Consider the following 23,185-nt stretch of genomic DNA (forward strand, 5'->3'; position numbering starts at 1 on the left):
GTTATTAGAAGATTGGATAAGATGAGACAAGTGACATACTTAATCCATCATAAAGCTCAAATACCTCTTCTTGCACATGTACAAGGTCAGAGTCTGTCAGAATTGGAGGCAGTTTCTGTTACCTCCACTTGGGTCATGCCAAAAACCGTGAAGGAAACACTCCACAGATGCAAGGCTTTCTTTCCCCTTACAGGTGCATCTGGATCAACCACGAGTGTGCACTTGCTACTGTCTGGCATGTTTTCCTGCTTGATCACTCCCCCCCCCAAAAAAATGCAGAGTTCTGATGCATTGCTTTCAGGGTTTATAATGTGCATTTTTGGTAAATTCTATGCAAAGACGTCAATGAAGTAGCTTATGCATGCCATGTTCATCTTCTGACTTTTCCATTGGTGCATTCAATAAAGTATAATACTATTCTGTTTTATAATAATCACAGATATGATATTCCCTCTCAATGAGGTTTTTTTTTTTTTCAGCTGCCAAAGTCTATTGCTCTTAATATAGAAAATGTTATAGACATACATAAGGATTAGCGTTGTGGAACCATCAGAACTTTCTGCTGTAATCTTACTTTCTGATATCTAAAAAAGCTAACTGCAAGACTTTGAAAAGAGAATGAAATATATTCAAAATAAACATGACTATTCAAATATTTGACTGTACATTCTTCTGAAATTCAAATAAATATTGATAAGAAAAGATGTTGTTAAAGAGGTATGCATCATACATAGAATTTTAAAGACTTTAATCTAATGCTTAAATTAAGAAGACTTGCATAATTATCACTTGCATATAGGAAAAGATGAGTGATAGAAAATGAAAACTATGAAAATTTAATTCCAACTGAAATGAAAAAGAAATTTATCCTTGAAAACTCTTCTATCTATGGCCACTGTTCATCACAAAGACTGTAGGGGTTCAGATATAGTCTTGCATTTCAGTAACAAACTTATTCTGATCCATTGCCCTGTGGGCTAAAGAACTCCCAGCCTGTGAGACATATGTGACAATTTCATCTTTTTATCACTCTTGGGTGTGCTTATGTAGAAAACTGCATGCCATAGCCCAAGGAATCCCTCCTTATCATTACTTCCAGCTCTCAAGCTAAAAAAGTGATTTTGGAAGATTCAGTTAAAAATATGTGGTTTTTTCAAAAATGGTTTTCTTACTTATAGAAACAAAATTGAAATGTGTATCTCTGTGTGCGTGCCTGTGTGTGTGTGTGTGTAAGAGGGTTAAATTAAACAAACCAAAAACTAAAAGCTAAACACTTCGTGATTTCGACCTTACCTTCTCTAAGCACACACATTTGACAACAGTAGAAAATAAGTATTCATAGATTGTGAGAAAGCAAAATAATCCTAAAATAATGTAGATGCACAAACACATACCCATCCACACAATCTATGACATATTTATATATGCATAAATATGTACACATATAAATGCTACATAAAACGGGAAATTTAAAAACAAACAGTAGGCCTGTATTGTTTATTTCTTTCATAGTCTCTCCCACACATCTGGGTATTGTAAAATATTACACCATATGTCTATTTAGGATCATGGAACTTTATGTTTTATGTTACATGACAGCACGACTGTAAATGTGGCAGAAGTAATAAATGAAAACAAATTTTCTTTTTATGAATAAATTCAAGAATATTTTGCCACATCCATTTTGATAAAATTACATAAATGTTTGCTTAACTTGGAGGGGTTACATGCAAAAGATTACAGAAGAAGTAATAGAACACTAGTTAAGTGCTCTATTGGAAGTTTCTGCATTAAGGTAAAGTGGCCTGCCCTGAAATAGTAAATTCCAAATAAGGTTTTCAGCTTTTCAATCATGTTACAATCTATCCCTCACTATAACTCTCGAAGTTACTTGTCTCCGATATATTCTAATGCTTTGGCTGCCTTATATGCATTAATTTAGGTGGATGCCATTCAGAAATATATGGTACTTGGCTTACATTCAAGCATCCGTACAAATATAAGGAAGTTGTCCTCATGAATCAAAATTCCAGCAAGTAATTATTGAACCTCTACTATGTCTTGGGCATATGAAATTGAATTTTAAGACAAAGCATTAGGACAAAAGAAATGAGGCCCCTGAAACTCTCCAAAGGACAGAATATAAAATAGAGAAGGAAACAAAGATTCTATTAGCTTCCTAGGAGGCAGGAAAATAAAACAGAACAAGCTCTGGAGGCAGACCAAATTGGACTCTAATTTTACTTGTACACTCACTGGCTGTGGGATCATAGAAAAGCGGCTGCAACACAGGGATGATAATGCGGCATAGATTCAAGATCATGCGTGAGGAGCACCTCATACCTTGTTTGCACGCTAGTAGATGCTCAATAAACAGTACGATTTTTTTCATTATTAGTGTTATTAGTAACACCAACTACAAAAGATTACCTACCACTGTGGTTAGCATATGGAAAGGTCTTCATAAGTGCTTGCTGAATGAATGAGCACTGAATTTAGCCTAAACTGTGAGGAGATAGGCAACGAAGGTCATGTGCAACGAGACAAGGTCAAAACACATCCATCTGTCTCACTTCTTCCGAGAAGAATATCTGAAAAAAGAAGTTTCACCCTTTCCCCCTCCCCCCTTTATCTCTGCCTTTGTGGTTGTTTGAATACTTTAAGAGCGACGTTATTTTTCCCAACTGCTAGCACCATTCCAGGAGTCAGAGGTAATCTTGCCATTCTCTTATTAAATAATGAAACAGGACTACGATGCTCCAAATTTCTGCTTGCATGGCCCTAAGACATTCAGGTAAGTTTAGCAAGGGCAAATGACTGTCAGGTGCTCAGACAGCAGCCAGGCGTGGGGCCTGAGGATGCCGAGCTTCTAGGGTGAGAGCAGATTCCGCAGGTGTCCCACAGCCTCTCCCTCCACCAGGCAGGCTGGCTCCCACTTTCTGCCATTACGGCTCATCTGTCTGAGTTCTTCATGGCATGTTGACACTTATTATGTCTTCACTCACTGTAAGACGAGGCACTGTGGTGAAACCGAAGTGGAAGAAACCGTGAACGGGTGGTCTTGCACCTGAGTGCTGGCTTTGTTTCTCCATTACCTCAGTCACATAATGTGTGATACGCTTTCACAAGTTCTCAGTTTTCTCCTTTGTCAAAACACACAAGAAGCAGGTCACTAAAGTACAGACTTTGCACTTGGAAACGTGTGCCTCTGTACCTTGGCTTTCCCCTTTATGGATACTGTGACTTTGTGCAAATCACTGAACTGCTTTTCACATCTCACTTTCTTAATTTATAAAGTGACATTAAGAATAAGGGTTGATGAGGCAATATCTCTAAGATACTTATCTGAGCATAAAACATGTAGAAACTTCCTTCTCTCCTTCTTCTTCTTCTTATTACTATTATTATAAGATTATCTAGTGTCTCTCAGGCCTTCGTTTGTAATCCTCCATACAAGGACCTTAGCTTGTTTACATTGCAGTAGGAAAGTCAGGGAGATGTGGCAATGAATTCAAGAATAAGAACAGAAAATATAATTCAGATCTACAAGAAGTCAGAGGAGACAGGAACACAAAATGTAGGCTAGCAAAACAAAGTAAATACAATACAAAAGTAAAAGGGTTAGTACTAAATAAAGATATGTCCAGTTGCGATGCTAGAACACTCAGACAGGAATTTAGTAACTAGGTATTTAAAGGAAGACGACTTCTATGAGTAGGCACCACTTTGCGTAGTGGAGGGATTTTCCCTAATGCATGCAAGTAAATTTTGTTCCATAACTCGAAAAAATGGACTATATGATATTTCATGAAATTTGAGTCTAAATCTATAAATAAGACACACATTTCTTGCTCCTTTCAATCTTCTCTGGGAAAAAAAGAATTCAATCCCAAATTCTGTTAAAAAGTTCAAAGCACAAATGGCATAGTAGCCCCATTAAACGATGGTGGTCTCTGGAGTTTGTCTGGGAGTTTTGGGACTGGAATTGTCCGAGAAGAAACAACTCAAAGGGACGGTGAACACAAAACTACATAGATCTGGGGGACGCTTACTATCAGAGAATGTTTGTACATGATTATTTCTGTGTATTTGTTTCATAGGAATCTGAGAATGCTACAGCTTTAAAAATAATGACTAGATGGGGCACCTGGGTGGCTCGGTCGGTTAAGTATCAGACTTTGGATTTTGGCACAGGTCATGATCTCAGGCTCATGAGTGGGACTCTGTGCCCAGTGGGGAGTCTGCTTGAGACCCCCTCTCCACTCCCTCCCACTCTGTTCACCCCCACTTTCTCTCTCTCTCTGAAATAAATAAATAAACCTTTTAAAAAATAATGACTGGAATCTAAAGGAACAAAATGTAGATATCATCAGTTCAAAGCCATATTAAAACAAAACAAAAGAAACAACTGAAAAAAAAAAAAAAAAAGAAAGAAAGCTTCTTATCCCTAACCTGATGTTCTTCCAGTAGAGTACTTTGGAGACTCACGAGCCGGGGGAGAGAAGATGAATCACATCTGAAGTAAAAAACATGAAGTGTCTGAAATCAAAAGGCTATGATAAGTCTGTAGAGTGTCTACTCACGGAGAGAGAAATTCACAAATTTGGCAAAGCATGAAAAGGGAGGGAAAGCATAACAACCCAGCCATTTCAAAATTAATTTCAAAAAAAATTTTTTTTCTAGAAAACCCAATTCTTTGTAGTTACACTTGTTTTCCTTTTATATAATCAAAATCAAATGAGGATTAGGCAGAGGTGTTAAGATCAAAAGTGGAAATAGGTATTGATTCTATTCCTTGTTTGCTTACAGGGGTAGTATTCTAAACTTGACCCTTCCCTTCCTGTTCTGCCACCTTTAGGTTTTCTTTGAGTTTACTAACCTTCATTTTACTAAGAATTCATTGGTCCCCTGATTTCTGTTTCAGAGGAAGTGTCTAAAGGTGCAGCGTTGTGCTGATGTTAATGGCAGTTCTGGAGAATCAATGTGAGTCGTCAGCAAGAGGATGAATGAGGGCTATGCATCCCATCTAGAAAACACGGGGCCTGCTAGTAGTCCTAAATTAACTTAATGCTTGACATCATATTTCGTGAATCCAGGGGCGCTCTTGTCAGGTCTCCTCACCGCGCTGGGCACTAACACATATTTCTAGAGTATCAGTGACATTGCTAGCTGGACTTTTTAGCTGATCCACACAAACTTCAAGCTGAATATCACCACAGCAAAATTTCATGGGGAACAACACCACAAAACTGTGAAGATTTTAAAATGTCTTCCCAGATAAAATTTAACAACAAGAACAACAAAATAGCAGATGTTTAAGAGACATAGAGAAAGACGATAATGGCATCATTAGAACCCATTAACACTTATTTTTTCGTATGAATATGAGCTACTTTAAATTACTTTATACTCCCCTAAGTCAAAAATGCAAAACTATAAGGATCAGGAAAAAATAGGAAAAGGAGACAGACCTCAGTACAGATTTCAGTATAAGCCACAGCATCTTTACTGAAATAAATTGTTTACAAGTAGGTCCTTGCCACTGCAACGCAGAAGGAAAGCCCACTTAAGACACCGTCTCTTCCCTGGAAGTGGTCTCTATGTTTCATCAAAAGAAGAACATCTTGAGATTTACAAGGACTGTCCTATACAATTCTTACATTTGTTTATACTATACAAATACTGCAAGGTATATATTATGTGTACATAATTATAGGAGTTATTATATACTTATAAAACAGCATACTATTGTTTAGAATGTATAATGAAGTTTTTTAAAAAAGTTTATTCTATTTAACATTCTTCTAGCTTTAAAAGATTGGGAGGGAGACAAACCATAAGAGACCCTTAATCGCACAAATCAAACTGAGGGTTGCTGGAGGGTGGTGGGGAGGGATAGGGTGGCTGGGTTATGGACATTGGGGAGGGTATCCACTATGGTGAGTGCTGTGAAATGTCTAAACCTGATGATTCACAGACCTGTACCCTAGGGAAAATAATACATTATATGTTAATAAAAATTTAAAAATACTGCGTAACTTCCTAAAGATCATTATCTGGTCTTCTCTCTCAAAACAAATGGTACTCATATTCAAAATTACCTCTGCTCTACTGCTTGCTTCAGTATGAGTCTGTTTAATGTATGTTTTATATTTAATAGGATAGAAACAAAACAAGCTTAAAAAAAAAGAGAATAATCAACTTCCCTTCCATTATCATAAATTTGCAATGTTGCCACTAACAAACATCGTTCAAACCCAGAAGCTTACTTGACTTAAAAAGTCACATTTCAATAAGTAACAGAAAAATTATTCAATAACTTGCTCATTGTTTCTATTCTTACTATCAAAGAATTTCATCAGTTTAATGATCATGTCTTTTCCCCCACCCCCATACGGACTGATAACCTTTGACAACGCGAAACAACTTCAGTGTGAACCTGAACCGTTGCTGTTTCATTGTAACCTGCTGCTGTGGAGAACATGAGCCATGTGAGAGCTGACCTCTAAACATCTGTAAGAATTGGGACTTTCAAGCCCAGCCATCCTTCAGTAAATGTCATCAGCTCTTCACTTTATAGCATTTCTGCGGACAGAGAGACCCACCTCAGGCTCAGGACCAGCAGCTGCTCCTTTGACTTCAGAAGCTCCCCCACTTCAAAACTGGCATAGCCCAGGAAGCTTCGCTGAAAATAAGACAGAATGGTGTCCATTAACTTCAAAAGTCCTTAGTATCTTTGCTGTCACACCAACCACACAAAATTAGAAGAATGAAATGTTGACTGCATGAGCCTGACAAATATTTCACTTGCAGAGATACAATCAGAACTGACAGAGATACGATAATCGAGCCTTCTCGTGGGGTGAAGTCCAGGGGAGCAAATGGTGACTTTTCCATTAAAAACAAAGAGACCAGGAGCCTAGAAAAGAACAAAATGTGTAACACCGAAGCCAGGACTTTTCTGTGAGTTTTCTTCTCCTATGAAAACTGGGAGAGAAGCAAAGATGATAAACTTTCAATATTTACCAATGCCGTCGTCGTTCTTATTAGAATTCCTCAAGTCACTGGCAGCAACAACTTTGTATTCCAGATATGAGCAAATCTGTTAGTTGGAGCTATTTTTATGTGGGACTCTGTACAAGTTATAAATAGAAATGCTGTATTTCTCCCCCATCACAGCAACGTTTAAAAGCATTTGTTTCCTTTGTTTTTTCTATACCAGCATGGGACAATTTCATTCCAATACACAAAACAGAAAGGTACTTACTCTGTTACATTTTCTAAAATTGCTTTTTTAACCTATCATACTGGCTTGGCTGTTGACTATCTACGAATATCTCCTTTCTACAATTTTTGACTCATAATGTAAAGAATAAAACTCCAAATTGGTTTTTCTTTTCCAGGAAACAAATCTTTCATTTCTTTTTAATATTCTGGGCTACTTCTGATTTAAAGTCACAATATTATGGTATACCATAAATAGTGTTTCTCGTTCTCCCCTCAAGGTCAAGAAGTAAACACGAAAATATCAAACCCATACCATCTCCCATTGCTGCCTTACATACTGTAATACTCTACAAGAAGTCAACCCACTACATTTTCCAGAGCATTCTCTTTTCATAGCTCTGTTGCAGGGCTGCCCTAGAATAAGAGCTTGGGCTTAAGGAGTCTAAGCACAATTGGGTCTTTTCAGCCAAAAGTGTGAGGTTATTTCATACACAATAGGCTGCGTCCACACTTAGTGATTATTAAGCAAAAGAAAGACATGCTTTAGGTCAAATTTTTTTTCTCCCTTTTTTTCAATTTAGAACTGTTTCAAGAAACTTAAAGGCAAATACTGTTAATACAACTCAGTACTAAAGCTGGAGATGTCTACACATTAGCAAGGATAAACCCAATGAACTAACTTGAAACTCACAGAGCTGGCTTAGACACCAACTCACCAAAGCCAGAAGAGCATGAGACTAAATTATTAGGAGAAGGACGTCAGGTGAAAATACTATTTGTGGCAAAGCTCTGATGATACGTCAATGAGTGATGAAATGAGAGTAAGTCAAGCTACAAAAAGAAGTCCAAGTGCTATATGAGTGAAGCATGAAGGGATTTAGGGTAACTTTTCAGCAAATGGTATAGTAAAACCTGGGAGAGATCCTGCTGAAGAGAAGCATTAATGTCACCTCATGAGCGATAACTACTAGACCATCCTTTTTGAGCACCCCTTCCCCTTCCCTATTTCTTATCCTGCTGTATTTTTCTCTATTGGCACCTATCACCATAGGACATATTATTTTTTTATACATATACATATTTTATATATATATTTTTTCTTTGCTTATTTTGTAACTCCTTTGAAAATAATCAAGATTTGAAGCTCCACAAGCAGCCTTATTTTGTTTTCTCACAAACTCCTACTGCCTAGTGCACAGTAGGCATGTAATAAATTTTTCTAACAATAAATGAGTGAACGACTGGCATAAAAACTAGCTTTCAAGATAGTCATTCTATTAGATATAGATATCAGGATGTTCTTTCTGCAGGTATTTACAAAGTACTATAATTCGCTATCTGGAAAATGAAAACAATTTTAACTTGTGGATTGTATATTGTAGTGAATTTCATTGTAGCATGTGGTAGTTAAGCATGTCTATCCCACTTCCTCTTTCCCTGATTATCGGAGTTTTTAAATCACTCTTTATTCTCAAAGAAAACTCTTTAACTGATGAAAGATTTCATGATGCCTCAAAATTTCCAATGATTTTCTCTCTGTCTATTGAAATGTCAAAGGTATGGATGGTTTTGGAGTGAATAAAACAGACCATACATGTCATGAATGTTACTGAGGTCTTTTCATCAATAAAAGTGACAAATGCCCCAGAATGGAATGTAGCAATGAGAGACAGGTGGAGTGGCTATTTCCAGACATGAGCCACACACACCCCGTGAGGCACAGCTGCCTGTAGAGTTGTGACCACAGCCGCTGAATGTCTCCTCTGTCCACCAGATCAGGGGCTGCTATGGAAGCAGGACTCTGGCTGGTCCATCTCTGAGCCATGCCCGGTGCCCAGAACAGAAGGGCTGCCTTGTATGCCTACTGCCTCATTGTACATGTTTGCAGGGGACCAAGGACAATGCCTATGGGTCTAACTTTTTTATCAGAACTGGCAGCCACAGGCTTCATCTCAAAAGATAGCAAGACATTTTACAGAAATCATACAATGTGTTAGAAACTAGTTTAGGTAATGACATTATAGCACTGTGTTATGAAAACTTGTCAAACCCAAGGAGGTGTTATTTAGATATAAATATTATCTTTTTATTCTACAAATAACTGTACATGGTGACTATGTGTGGCATAAAGGACATTAATGAAATCCCTGAAGACAGTGGGTCATGAAACACTAACAATGGCTTTGCCTCTATATTGACTTTCTGGTAGGTGTTTTTTGTATTTGCTTGATGTCAACATAAATAAAACCCAGCATTCATTTACACGGATATCTACTGGACTCCTGTAAAAGAATGAGTTAGAAGGAAACAGTCTTCTCTGTTTCTGAAACCTAAATCCCCATGAAAAGAAAAGAGCACACTAATGCTAATCTAAGAGAGTAACTGAATATAAAGCTGTTTTATCTTTGCTGTCACTGTAATCGTAACCATGGAATAGCAGAGACATCTTTAAAAAATTTAAGTCTCAAATATAACTCAAGGAACAAGCTTACCCATCTTGTCTTCAGTGCTGTTTCTAAAATACTCATCTTAAAGGTTTAAAACTGGGAGGTCTAGTATCAGTGGAAAAATGTGAAAGACAAACAAAAAAATTAAAGTCTCACTAGAGTTGGAGCTCAGAGGTCTGGAGTGTCATGTTAAATGTTATTCTGTCAAAAAATGGAAATATGGGCATTTGAATCACTTCTCCCAGCCCCCAAACAGGCTATCCACTAATGGGTATTGTCAGGCCTTATTTCTCTGTCTTCTCGCTTGCAAATCTGTGGTCTTGAATGAGTTACTTCATCATTCCGCGTCATAACCGCTGTAGGAAAAAGTTGCATGTGATAACTCTATCTTTCGCATAGTTACTGTTATAAGAATCAAAGTAAGCCAGGCAAAGCTCTTGGTACATTGCTGGGAAAAACAGGAAGTTAAAGGAGTTAACTGGCTTACACATGGTCCCAGAACTAGTTAATATGCAGATGCCAAGTTGGAATCCAGGTTTCCTGCTTTTTAGTCTAGCATTCTTTTATCCCCATTACACTGGGCTTTATTTCCAGGACAGGTGGCAATTCTCTCTCCTTCTGCCAGGCTCTCTACCTGCTCAACATGGGTCTCTGGCCTTTTTTTACCTGCTCAGGAGAGAGCGACACTCAGAAAGATCATTCTGGGTACAAGCGCCCAGAGCAGATGATCATTGAATTGCTTCCTACATAATTTCAATCTCTCACCTGGCTGGAGAGTGATAGCAAGCAGGGGGATGGGGCGGGGAAAGTTGGGGCATCTGCTTCAATCCCAGTTCCTCTCTATAGGGAGTGTAGCAATAAACAGTTTATCGTACCAGCCCTTGCAGGGACTCTGAGCAAGTCACAAGTATTCAGATTGCTTCTGGGGTTGCATAGGTCTCTGCAGCAGGCCCTCAGTGTTCCCTGATTGAGCTGTACTATATAACGAGCCACAAGATGTATAGCTCTGTACACCTTGCTGTGAGCTGGCCTACCCTCTGTCACCTATGTTCATCTCACAAAGCCTCTAATCAAAATAGAGGGTTCCTGTATACCACAATTTCCAAGAGACTCCCAAGTTTTACCAAGTACTGTGTAGAACTGTACGATCCAATGGAGAACCATTGGTTCAGGCATGAGGCTTGTGGCTACTCTGAATTGAGATGTGCTGTACACATAAAATACACATCACATTTATATAACATGGTATTTAAAAAGAGTGTGAAATAGAGCATTGCTAATTTCTTGTATTGATTACATTTTGAAATGATTATATTCTGTGTATGTTAGGTTCAACCAAATACTAAAATTCATCTTGCTTGTTCCTTTTTTAATTTTTTGAAAGCATGGGCTGCTAGAAATTTTGAAATTATATATGTGGCACACATTTGTGGCACACACAATATTTCCATGGAAAAATGCTGGCTTAGAGGTTAAATGAATATATCAATAATACTTTGACCTATTCTTATAAAACTATCTACAGGAACTGTGGTACAAGTCCAAAATGCCTTGGAAGAGCCGAGTTGATAGCATGAGGCTCATGCACAACATGCCCTACATGTAACTCACAGGGCAATCCTTTTTTCATAGCCCATGTACTTCTTCTTCAGTGACAACCCTAACAGATATGGTTCTACTGTTTCCCATCAAATAGGCAGGGAAAGAAGATACATGAACTACTCACACTGGAAAAAAAAAAAATCAGAAGGACAAAAAAGAGACTTGGGAGGAAATCTATTATAAGTGGACAAACGGTCCAAAGAAAACATTAAAAAGCATTTTAGGGTAAAGTCATATATTTAAAAATTACATCTTTACTAGGAATATACCTCAAAAGGTCTCAGCACATATTGGTATCTCCTTCCCTAAGACAGCAACAAAAGGTCTGGGTATATCCAATAGATGTTGCTTAAGAATGCAAAGAAATGTACAGAACATATTTGAACTATTTATAATAAAAGATTTTAGCTCATTTTTTAAATCAGAGTAGTCAAGAGCTAGAGTTCTTAGATGGTTGTAATGGCAGAGCCAAGTCTGGGCCAAGAGCTAAAACTCTCAGACCAAAGAAATATTTTGAGGATTAAGTGATGAGATATAAAGTAACCAGGGCTCCATGACTGGTGCTTAAGATGTGGCGATTCTTCTCTATCCACAATATTGTGTACTCTGAGGGTATTAGAATGCCAGAACCTGTGGACTCGGTCTTATTTAGGCTCATTCTTACTACACTTGAGACCTAGGTGTATAATATAAATGCCATTTTACCGAGTTCTGATGTGTCATAAAGTGTACTAGATTTTTACATATTATTAAGACTTATATACCATTACAATTTGTTTTAGATGCCCCCTTTCATTTTGGTGGTTCTAAAAAATTTAAGATGGTTGGCAAACCAAAATCATGGTATGCTTTCTAACTCATTCAATACATATATCATAATTTACTAGTTCCCAGACACAAAGCTAGGGTTATTAGAGTGAACAAAATAAGGGGTGCCTGGCTGGCTCAGTGGGTTAAAGCCTCTGCCTTTGGCTTAGGTCATGATCTCAGCGTCCTGCGATTGAACCCCGCATCAGGCTCTCTGCTCAGTGGGGAGCCTGCTTCCCCCTCCCAACCCCTGCCTGCCTCTCTGCCTACTTGTGATCACCCTCTGTCAAAAAACCAAAACAACAAGAGCAAAAAATCACTTTAAAAATAAATAAATAAATAAATAAATAAATAAATAAATAGGCTCTTTGCTCTTACAGAGTTTAACATGTAGGATGAGTGTGCAGACATTACCAATATCTAATACCTATTTGGCTCACTTTTCATTACTAATAGCACCTTGATTTTGTTCCAATGGGAACTGACCCAGATTCTCTTCTGCTTGGGCACTCCTATCTTCTTAGTGATAGGTACATGTCAATATACCAACTGAAATTTCCCCAAAGTGATTGATTCGCAGAATTGAAGGAAAAAGATCAGCTGCCATTCGTCCTTCAGTGTTTTGCCCACCTGGACTGTGACTTCTGAAGGTTCAATGTTTAGACTGGACAATACTCTAACAAAGGAGGAGCTGGAGGTAGATAGAACCTGGTTGCTCAAAGTCATTTTTTGAGTAGCTACGGCCTTGGACCATTATTGCAGATCTTTCTAACATGAGAAAAATGAGTCTGTTACTTCTAAGCCACTGTTTGTCAGGTGACTTGGTTCTGAATGCATTCCTAACTGATTCAACAGATATGTCACAGGATGTCAATTGAGAATGTTCTTTTGATCCAGGCTGAGTCTTTGTCAAAGACAGTATTCTAAATACACCATGGTATCAGTTCAGAGAACCTCCAGTGCTTGGAGCTAGCAACCTTCTCACAATGCTTCAGAAGAAGCCAATTTAATGGTGCCTGGATGGCTCACTCGGTTGAGTGTCTGACTCTTGATTTTGGCTCAAGTGATGATATCTGCCATGATAGTGGGAAACAGCATAAATGCATAAACGAACATATTCAGAACAGACAGTTGGTGAATTTGGCCCCCAGGCTATAGTTTACAGACCTCTGACTCCTGTGGATCTCTTAATCAGTCCCAATTGGAATATATTTGAAAAAGTGGTATGTTTAAATGTCTCAAATTTCCTATCATTAAGAACACTAGCATTTTTTTTCAGTAATTACTTTTAAGCTGTTTTCAATTCACTCAATATTATAAAATTTTCAAATACAAAACTGCATTAAATACAATCTGTGTTCAGTATTAAAGCTAAAAAAAAAAAAAACCCTCAATATGGACGATGTTACCATAGGTACCACTTTGACTTATAGAAATTTATTTATGGGACTTGGGTGGCTCAGTCAGTTAAGCATCTGACTCTTGATTTCAGCTTAGGTCATGATCTCAGGGGCATGAGATGGAGCCCCGTATCAGGCTCTGTGCTCTCCTCCTAGAGTCTAAGTGAGATTTTCTCCCTCTGTCCCTCCTCTCGCTTATGTGTGCATATATTCTCTCTCTCTCTCTATCTCTCTCTCAAATAAATGAATAAATCTTTTTTTTAAATATTTTATTTATTTATTTGTCAGAGAGAGAGAGAGCACAAGCAGGGGGAGTGGCAGGCAGAGCAGGCAGAGAAAGAAGCAGGCTCCTGGCTGAGCAAGGAGCCCAATGTGGGACTCGATCCTGGGACCATGGGATCATGACCTGAGCCAAATGCAGATGCTTAACGACTGAGCCACCCAAGTATCCCAATAAATGAACAAATCTTAAGGAAAAAAAAGTCAATTTAGAGACAATGGTCTATTAGTAACATGACATGGCCAGTCGATGTAAAGGTAGTGTTGGAAGGGAGTGAAGGTGAGTATTTCAGGAGATGCACTATTTAGGAAATGAGGCTAATTTCTTCATTCTATCACATCCAGGAAAACAGCTTCAAGTCAGAGGAGTCAGTCAGAGTCCCCTCTGACTGGGGCCTAGAGAATTATTCGACCTGTACCCAGGGGAAAAAAAACAATGAGAAGGTCCTGATAGGCACGAGAGAACACAAAGTGCCCCATTCCTTCTCCTTCACGATCAAATGCAGAGATGGCTGACCTTCTTCTCCATCAGTTCAACTCAAGCTTTGGTGCATGTATTGGAGGGCCCCCTTGGCAGGTCCAGATGGCGGCTGTTGCCAGTGACGAAATGATCAGTACGTAAGACAATGCTGCACACAAAAACTGGAAGAAGGTTCTCAACTGCCTGTAGGATTGTGGGGAGTTTCCCAGAGGCCTTACAATTGGCTCAGTCCCATGGCCTCTTTAGACCCAACTTTTTTCTAGGCTTTTTCAACCTCTCTGCACAGATCCCAGGGACTCAGCCTGCTGGGCTCTCCCTCAGAAGTTGCCACCACCTACACCAGGCTTTTCTAAGCAAAAAGCTTGTTTTTCTCTTCCTGCTCTTCCAATTTCTAAAAGCCGTGATACGGCGGTGCCGACGCAGCGGGAAAACCTTTGCAGGGTTTCGCAACACCGGACTGCACTTTGACGACAGCTTCCGTTTGGACCTGTGTTACGGTATAGCAGGAAGCAGAAAACAGCATAGACCCGTGGCTAGTTTGTTCTCTGCCTCCTTCCTGAAGCAGGAGAGCTCACGTCTGTGATTTCCCTAGCCTTCTGTTGGTCCAGGAATGCTGGCTCTGAGTTGCCTCTCAGCTACCTGCAGGGCAATTTCTAGACTCGTCTCTAGCAGGCTAAAGTGAGTATGAATCCATTTGAGGGTGATTTCCCAGAGACAAGGAATGACTTCCATATAATTCACCAAATATGTGACAGTGCCGCCTTGCGTTGTCACACCCTGTTAATTTAACTCAATTTCCTTTGTCGGCGATCAGACAACAGAAGGTCAGCGGAAAGCCCAAAGATCAATTTAGAAGGGACGCATGTGCCCTTCAGAAACATAAGAAACACTTACCCCAACCTCTGGCAGGGGATCCTTATGCTCAGGTAGGACACTGGTTCGAACCTACAGAGAAGAACAAACATTCTCCGTGTGACTTTGAAATAGAAACCAGTGCACACAGGTGCTGGGTGTCATTTTCCATCCTAGGCATCGATTCGGACTCTGGGGTTAATCATTACTGAAGGCACCTGGGTGTACCATCTGCTGCGGTACGGCAAAGCTGTCCTTTTATCGTCGCTAAGCTTCCTGATTTTCCTAAGTAGACAGAACTGCCAGGTCCTCACCCCATCACTCCTCACCCAATACAGAGGTATCTAGGCTTAAGGTGAATTACCTTTAATCTCCTCAAAAAGCAGCCCTCGTTCCGTATTCAAGGGGAAGGAGAGAGCTGTTATAGAGAAAGTCATTCCATGCAAGCTCAATAAATATTTTATTCTCCAAATGAGCACCAAAACCCACAGTCTTTATAGGATATCCCTCCCACTTGAGAGTTCTGGGCCAAATTGTCAGATACCATTACCTAAATTCATTTGAAAACTAATTCTCAACTGGGGGAGAGGGAAATAATGTAAAATAATCAGTCATCTGGGGAAGCTTTTCATATGTTTGAAAGTGTTCCAAGTGAAATATCAACTCCTTAGATGATAAGTAGGCATATATCTTCCACTGAGCAGTGATCCTTAATCCTGGCTGTACATTAGAGCTACCTGGGGACCTTTCAAACTCCTGGTGCTCTCTCCTGCCCCCAGATATTGATTCTAATGTACAGCTGAGTCGATGTTTCTCTAAGAAAAAAATGTTTCAAATGAAAAGGAATCACGACGATCTTTCTCACTTAAGAAAAAGCTAGTAAAAGCAAGAAACACCTAAAACCTAAATCTAGTATATCTTAATTTGAAGTAAGGATTAGATAAACACATTAAATGAATACAGGGCAATAGACAAGCATACTCTGTTTAACTGGAGAGCAGAGGGAAGCGGGGATGGCTGGGAAGAGAGGAACCCTAGGCACACGTGTTTGATCAATAGTTCAGGGGGTCATTTTCACAAAATCCCTTTGGAGTGCAACACTGCCAATCATAATTCTCTTGAAACCCTTTAAGTCCTGACATACCTGACTATACCTGGTCAATTCTCTCCAGTGGAAAGGATACTTATAATAGGGCTCATAATGTCCGAAGACTTGAACTAGCTCCTTAGGGCCTGCTCATCTTTAACACAGTTTCCACTTCTTGGAAAAAGCCTCAAGCCACGGGTAAAACACTGCATTTTAACTTCCAGCTTAATGCTCTTTCTTTGTGTCTTCATGACAGACCCAGCAGTATCACTTGCACAATTTGTCAGTCATTATGACTCAGAATTGTTCACAAGAGCACAAAATAAATGACAGGAGAGATCCCAACAGAGTAATCAACACAATTTGCAGAACACTCTCAACTCGGGATTTCACGACAGGGCTCACTGGCTGAGAGCAGTTGCAGTGTGGGAGCTGCACTAATGTTCTTTGGTCCAGAATGTTCAGACGTACCATTCAGTCTCATTATCTGAAAATCATTAGCTGGCCTCAAAGGACGAGGAATCTACGTATCAACAGGGGAGACTGTAAAGGACCATAGAGTGTGTGCATATATATGATCTCAATCTCTCTCTCTCTCTCTCTCTCTCACACACACACACACCACACACACACTATATACTTTCTGTCTCTCTCTCTGTTTCTCTGTCCCTCTCTCTCTCTCTCTCTCTCTCTTTATATATGTATATCCTTATGTTTGTGTAGGACACTGGGTTCAAACCCATAGAGGAAAACAAACATTTTCTGTGTGATTTTGAAATAGAAACCAGAGAGAAAAAGAGAGTGAGAGAGAGGGAAAGAGAGGGACTAGTTCTCCCCCTTATCCACAGTTTCACTTTCCAAGGTTTCATTATTACCCACAGTCAACCACCAAATATAATATAATGATATAATGTTGTGTGATATGATGTTAAATAGGGTAGAATGATATTGACAATTACTGCAATATGGTCATTACATTTATATTGATTTTTATCAGTAGAACAATTATTCTTTACAAATAAACTATTTCAGAGGAAAAGAGAGATTCTTTTTTTTTTTTTTTAAAGATTTTATTTATTTATTTGACAGAGAGAAATCACAAGTAGATGGAGAGGCAGGCAGAGAGAGAGAGAGAGGGAAGCAGGCTCCCTGCTGAGCAGAGAGCCCGATGCGGGACTCCATCCCAGGACCCTGAGATCATGACCTGAGCCGAAGGCAGCGGCTTAACCCACTGAGCCACCCAGGTGCCCCCCAAAAGAGATTCTTAACACAAAGTTGTATACTATGAAAAAATCTGAAGATATCCATGGACTAGTTTGCCATTTCCAATGTGTGTACATGTGTGAAGGAGAGAGGGAGAGATAGAGAATGAACTTCCCTTTACATAATACAAGTATTTTTAAAAACTACACGGATGTCACATTTTCCTAAATCAAGGCATGCTTAAAACTAGCAAAGATCCTGATTTAGAGGAATTGAAAAACAAAACTTTTATAAACCAATTTTAAATTTTTATACAGTCAGATTTTCACACCCAACATTTGTTTAAGATAGTCTATCTGGGTAGGTCTAAAACTTTTAAATTTAAGGTCAATGCTACAGATGTGTGGTATATAGGTTACACATTGATGATGCTTTTTCTTGCATAATCTATATCCCTCATTAGAATGAACACATGCTAGGTGGCAAGCACTGGGTTTGTCAGTAAGTAAAGTTCCATTTCTTCCCTTTGGGACTTTGTAGACTAGTGAGTGAGACAAATATATGAATAAATCCAGCACAAAGTAATACATACTATTATGAAAATGTGAGCATTTTTCTGTGGGCATTCAGAGTAAGGAATAAATCAGACTGTGAATGTTAGGAGAGGCTTCACAGAAGAAGTACTCTGGGTTTTGAAGAATGAGTAGGAGCTTTAGGCAAGGAAGATCACGACGACAAAACAAACAGGGTATTGTATAATGAGCATATGTCATGGAGTTGCAAAATGGCATTTGTATTTGGGAATGAGTGAGTATTCTGATAACAGCATAACAGGGGTCCTTTGGGGATGTAGCAAGAGTTAAATATGTTTAGGAAGAGATGTTGGGGCCATTTGGTATCTATCATGTTATAGAAATGGGACTTTATGCAATTCATAGGTGATAGGAAATCATGTAAGACATTTGAGGAGAGGAGTGACATTATCAGAGCCCCTGAAGCATCCCAACTCTGTCCTGAGTCACAGTGGGAGAATTATTTAACCTCTTCATGCCAGTTGCCTTTTGTCTTTACGTTAGCTATCTTTAGCATAGGGTACTAATAGACCTCATAGGTTGCTGGAGAACGTCTTTTTAGCACTTGGAATAGTACCTGATGCTGAGAGGGGAAGAAAGGAGGGAGTGAAAGAAAAGGGAAGAAGAAAGAGGAAACTGGGGGGAAGGAGAAAAAGAAAAGGGAAAAGAGGAGAGAGGAGACAGGGAAAAAGCAGAGGGTAGAGACGGCTGGAGGAATAGCTCACTGGGGAAAAAAAAAAAGAAAAGAAAAGAAACAAAAAAACAACCCTGGACAGATTTAGATGAGGCCTCTTGATGAGGAAGGGGTGAAGCCATGGCTGTCACTGTAACATGTGGAATATTCCAGTTCATAGGCAATGTCAGGCCTCCTGAGATTTACTGGCTTCTTTTGGAATTCATTTTTTCCTTTTTTGGTCTTATTAGCAGTACTTCTCCCTGGTTTTCTTTATCATACCCCACCCCCATCCTTCCTGGAACTTAAGAATGTCTGCCGGACTACACATTTAAAGTTCTTATAACTTCCTCTTGTCTAGACTTTTATGATATCAAATAAAGAAAGATCACTTAACAGAAGTGATCATGTAGATTATATATTCCGTCTTGAATATTTCTTAAGTTTCTTGTAAAACGAATTCATTTATTTTCTCCATAAGCTGAAATGTCTAGATACTAAAATTACCTTGAAAAATGAAAAAAAATATACCAGGTAGCATATAGTGACTTATATTCAATCTTCCATAAAATCCCTATAGACTAGTTCATAAACTTTAATGGTCTCCTAAGCCAGAAGTTACCCCTGCAATGGATGAATATAGCAGTCTAGTACTCTAATCCGGGAGAAACACTCCTTATTTTAGCCAGCCTTTTTACAAAGACCATGGGCACCGCTGCCTGGAGCATACGACAACGGTGGGAACTGCTGTATTCTTTATAGGTGAGAAGAATGCCATGCACCCTTCAGTATCCAGATCCAGAAAAGGAGAGGACCATCCTGCCATGACTCTATGCACCAGGGTGTCCATACCTGGGCGTTGGGCAAGTGCATCTCCTCACTGTTCAGGGAAGAAGGAGAAACTTTTTCCTTGGAAGGGCTCAGCTGGAAGGCAGAGGGGTTGTATTGCAATGGTGCTCCAACACCCTCCGGGCAGGGAAAGGGCCCAGATCTTCTTCTTAGACCACTGTCACATCTGATGGGGCCTCTGATAATGAATGCATCATTGAAGCACAACTTTTTCTCTAATAAAAATGTTACTCCGGTTCTCTATATATCTCAAATTGGAATATATAATTTCATAACATTTACTTGTTCCACAAGGAATGAGACACCAAACTGCCTCCATATTCAAACGTGTGGAAACCTGATGGGGACAGAAATGTTTAGCCCCCTTCCACAATATTAATTTGGGGGGAGGATGCTTCTCAGTTAGGACTATATGCCTAGGGTGCCTTGTTTTGAGAAACAGCCATGTAACGTGTTCTCACCAATAGAATATATGTGTAAGTGATGTTTGCTGCAAACAAACTGGACTTTTCAGAAGTGGATGGTGTATGTCCTCTCCACTGTCTCTCTCTCCTTGCAAGTCCAGCCCTTGATAGACTGCAGAGCTGTAGGTGAGAGAAAGCCATCTGGCAAGCATCGCTCCCAGTATTAGATTATTAAATGACTGCATCAGTTTGCTACTGCTGTGTAACAAATTGCCACAAATTTAGCTGCTTCAAACAACATCCACTTATTAACTCACACGCTATATATAGGTCAGCAGTCCAGGCCTCATGTGTCTGTTTCTCTGCCTTGGTCTGACAAGGCTGAATCCTCATCTGGAAGCTTGTCTAGGAAAAGGCCTGCTTTCAACTTCTGCAGGCTATGAGCCGAATTCAGTTCTTTGCAGCTCTAGGACCAAGGTTCCCACTTCCCATCTGGGAGCCACTATCAACTCTCGTAGAATAAGACACCCTTATTCTACGCCATGTGACTTCCTCCACCTTCAAGTCCAGCAACGGATAACCTACTTTGCAACAAATTCTTCTCACACTTTGGATATCTGGCTTCAGGATCCACTCTCTTTTAAAGGCTTACCTCATTTGGACAGATTCTCCCTACCCCCTCAAGATCATCTCCCTTTCTTAGGCAGCTTTCATCAGGCTTCTTGCTCAGTGGGGAGCCTGCTTCTCCCTCTGCCTCTGCCTGCCGCTCTGCCTGCTGCTCTGCCTGCCTGTGTACACTCTCTCTGACAAATAAATAAAATCTTCAAAAAAAAGTAGGCGCAGTACCATCTTTAGTGGGGTGAAAAATGTGCTATCCTAAAACAATTGTTCTTAATCTTGACTACATGTTAAAAATCCTCTGGAATATTTTTTAATACCAGTTTCCAGGCTGTGTTCTAAAATAATTAAATCAGAATCTCTGAGGGAAGGATCCAGGCAGCAGTATTTGTCAAGGCTCACTTCCCACTTAATTCCAATGCATGAAGTTAAGAACTACTGCTGTAAAAGAAATGAGATTGTTTTGAGTGTGGGCCTCATAGGTCCAAATCCTATGACGGTTTGGAAAAAAAGTAGGAGACAATGATCTGTCAATGAAATGAGGTACTCTTGGAAAACAAATTAGAAAAAATAACAGACTTCCAGAGTTGGAAGAGGTCTTCGACATTATCGGGCAATGTTTCTTAAACTTCAGTGTGCAAACTCATTACCTACTCGTCTGCAGCTGGTCAGGATGGTCTGAGGACCATCCCTTACAAACTTGTTATAGAAATGCACAATCTCAGGTCACTTCAAACATACAAAATCACCGTCTTCGTTTTAATAAAGTTCCCAAGTAATTCATACACATGGTCAAGTTTGGGAAGCTCTGGTATAGAAGAGTACTTATGAGTGAAATACGTCACAGATGAGAATGGTAGACGTTCATTTGCACATGAACATGCTTGAGATAAGGAACAGGGTTTATTCTTCTGGGTATGAAGATATTTAGTATTTTTTTTTAATGTCAAGCATCTGTAAAAGCTCCAGATATTATTTTTTATCACAGATGCCCTTTCCTTTGTTATGCAAATGGAGAAAGGATTGCTCTCACCATCAAGTTAGGGACTGACTTAGCTGGAATTCTTCTGAGACTCAGGCTCGTGGGCTGAATCTCCACTTCTCTCACCCCTTCATCCCCACCAAAACCCTAATTTCAAATTCACACGGTGAAGCCTCAACCACCAGGAAGTACCTCAGAATGTGATTGTATTTGGAGACAGTGCGATTAAGTTCAAACGAAGCCATTAGAGTGGAACCCTAAGGCAACATGGTTGGTAAGAAGAGGAAGAGATAGCAGGGGTGTGAACATGAAGGAATGACCAAGGGAAGAGCCAGCAAGAGGTGGCCATCTGCAAGGCAAGGAGGAGACCTCATAAGATTTTATCCCTGTCAACATCTTGATCTTGGACTTCCAGATTCCAGTCCTTCAATTAAAAAAAAAAAAAAAAATTCTGTCACTTGAGCCACACAGTCTGTGGCAGTTACTTACAGTACTCTAGTGAGCGAACAAAGATACTCAGTCTATCCATGTTGTAGAGGGTATGATACCCACATGACCAACTAGGACTTCCCACCAAGAAGCTCTAGTTGAGGAGTCTTTGGCCCTCACCTCTAAAAGAATACTAGAGATTCTCAGAGGTCTCTGCATGCCTGTTTTGCACTGTGCCCCATTCAGCTTCAAAATCTGGTAAATGTCTTCAGAGGCAGAGCAGCCACAAGTTTTGAGTCCCCTTTGGGCTCCAAATCTGTCATTTCAGCTACACATAAAACCCGAAATCTCTGCTGGTTCTCTGTCTGCCAGCTGCCACCTCATGTTAAGCAGAGCCTTGATGCTCAGACTTCGAGCTACGGGGACGATCTGTAAATACCCCGCAGGTGAAAGAGAGCTTTTTAGTCCCTGTGTGTCAATTCACCACCATTCCCTCTAGCACCTTCTCTCTTGCCTGTCTCTCTCCCTGTGTCCTAAGCACTGTGAAACGGTGGGAGCCTTCACTTCGTTTTTATAAGACTTTGGCCTGGATCTTTAGCCTCCTGCAAAGCTCAGAATTCAGCAAGTCTCTTCTGACAAAAAAGTGTTCACTGACTTGAAGGTGATGAAGTTTCAGTTTCTTACATCCTTCAACATGCGTGCTGAGAGTTTTACTGATTTTTCTTTCTCCAAGCAGCAGCAGCCCAGGGTCTAGGCAAAGCCATATTCTTCAGCTGACTCTCCGAATCAGCAAATGCCCAAAGAGAAAAAAATCACAGGCTCCTGATAGCTCAACTTCAAAAGTCTCTCTTTCTCTGGGATTTTAGTTTATCTTGTTACTACTTCTACCGCTTACTTGATGATGCCTTCAAATGTGGTTTTTGTAATATGCCTGGCTTGTTTCTAGGTAGTGTTGGATGAAACAATGCCTGCCCCACCCACAACATCCGACCCAAACTGAACTTAACATCTGAAAGTTACTGGAAATTTAAAGACTCTTCCAAAGGTGTGGTTAAGAGATAAAAAGTGATTTCCCACAAAGCATAGTTAAATATGACTGGAGAGGGAGAAAACGCCATTACACATTGGTCTACTGAGTGAAACCTTTGGTAAACCAGTTACAAATGCATAATTACAGGTAATTCGCCTAGTTAAAACAGAGTTTACCCTGAAGCCTGAGCACTATACAAAAATAATCCAGTAACTATTGAGTGTGACATGTTGGCTTGGTCTT

At 39.7% G+C, this 23,185-nt stretch overlaps 1 protein-coding gene across 6 annotated transcripts in view; it reads right to left on the minus strand.

Moving 5' to 3' along the window:
- Window positions 1–23,185, minus strand: part of INPP4B (inositol polyphosphate-4-phosphatase type II B) — an 805,823-nt gene that overhangs the window by 243,476 nt on the left and 539,162 nt on the right. For 5 of the 6 annotated variants that reach the window (XM_032333489.1, XM_032333488.1, XM_032333487.1 and 2 more), the window contains 2 exons: window positions 15,138–15,188; window positions 6,606–6,685 (listed from right to left, as the gene is read on the minus strand). In XM_032333489.1, coding sequence (XP_032189380.1) covers window positions 6,606–6,685; window positions 15,138–15,188 — 131 coding nt within the window. Of the gene's footprint in view, window positions 1–6,605; window positions 6,686–7,026; window positions 7,113–15,137; window positions 15,189–23,185 lie in introns of those variants that run through there. The other variant, XM_032333491.1, reaches the window with a different exon arrangement.

This window comes from Mustela erminea, chromosome 2 (genome assembly GCF_009829155.1).
Source record: "Mustela erminea isolate mMusErm1 chromosome 2, mMusErm1.Pri, whole genome shotgun sequence".
Classification (NCBI taxonomy): Eukaryota; Metazoa; Chordata; class Mammalia; order Carnivora; family Mustelidae; genus Mustela; species Mustela erminea.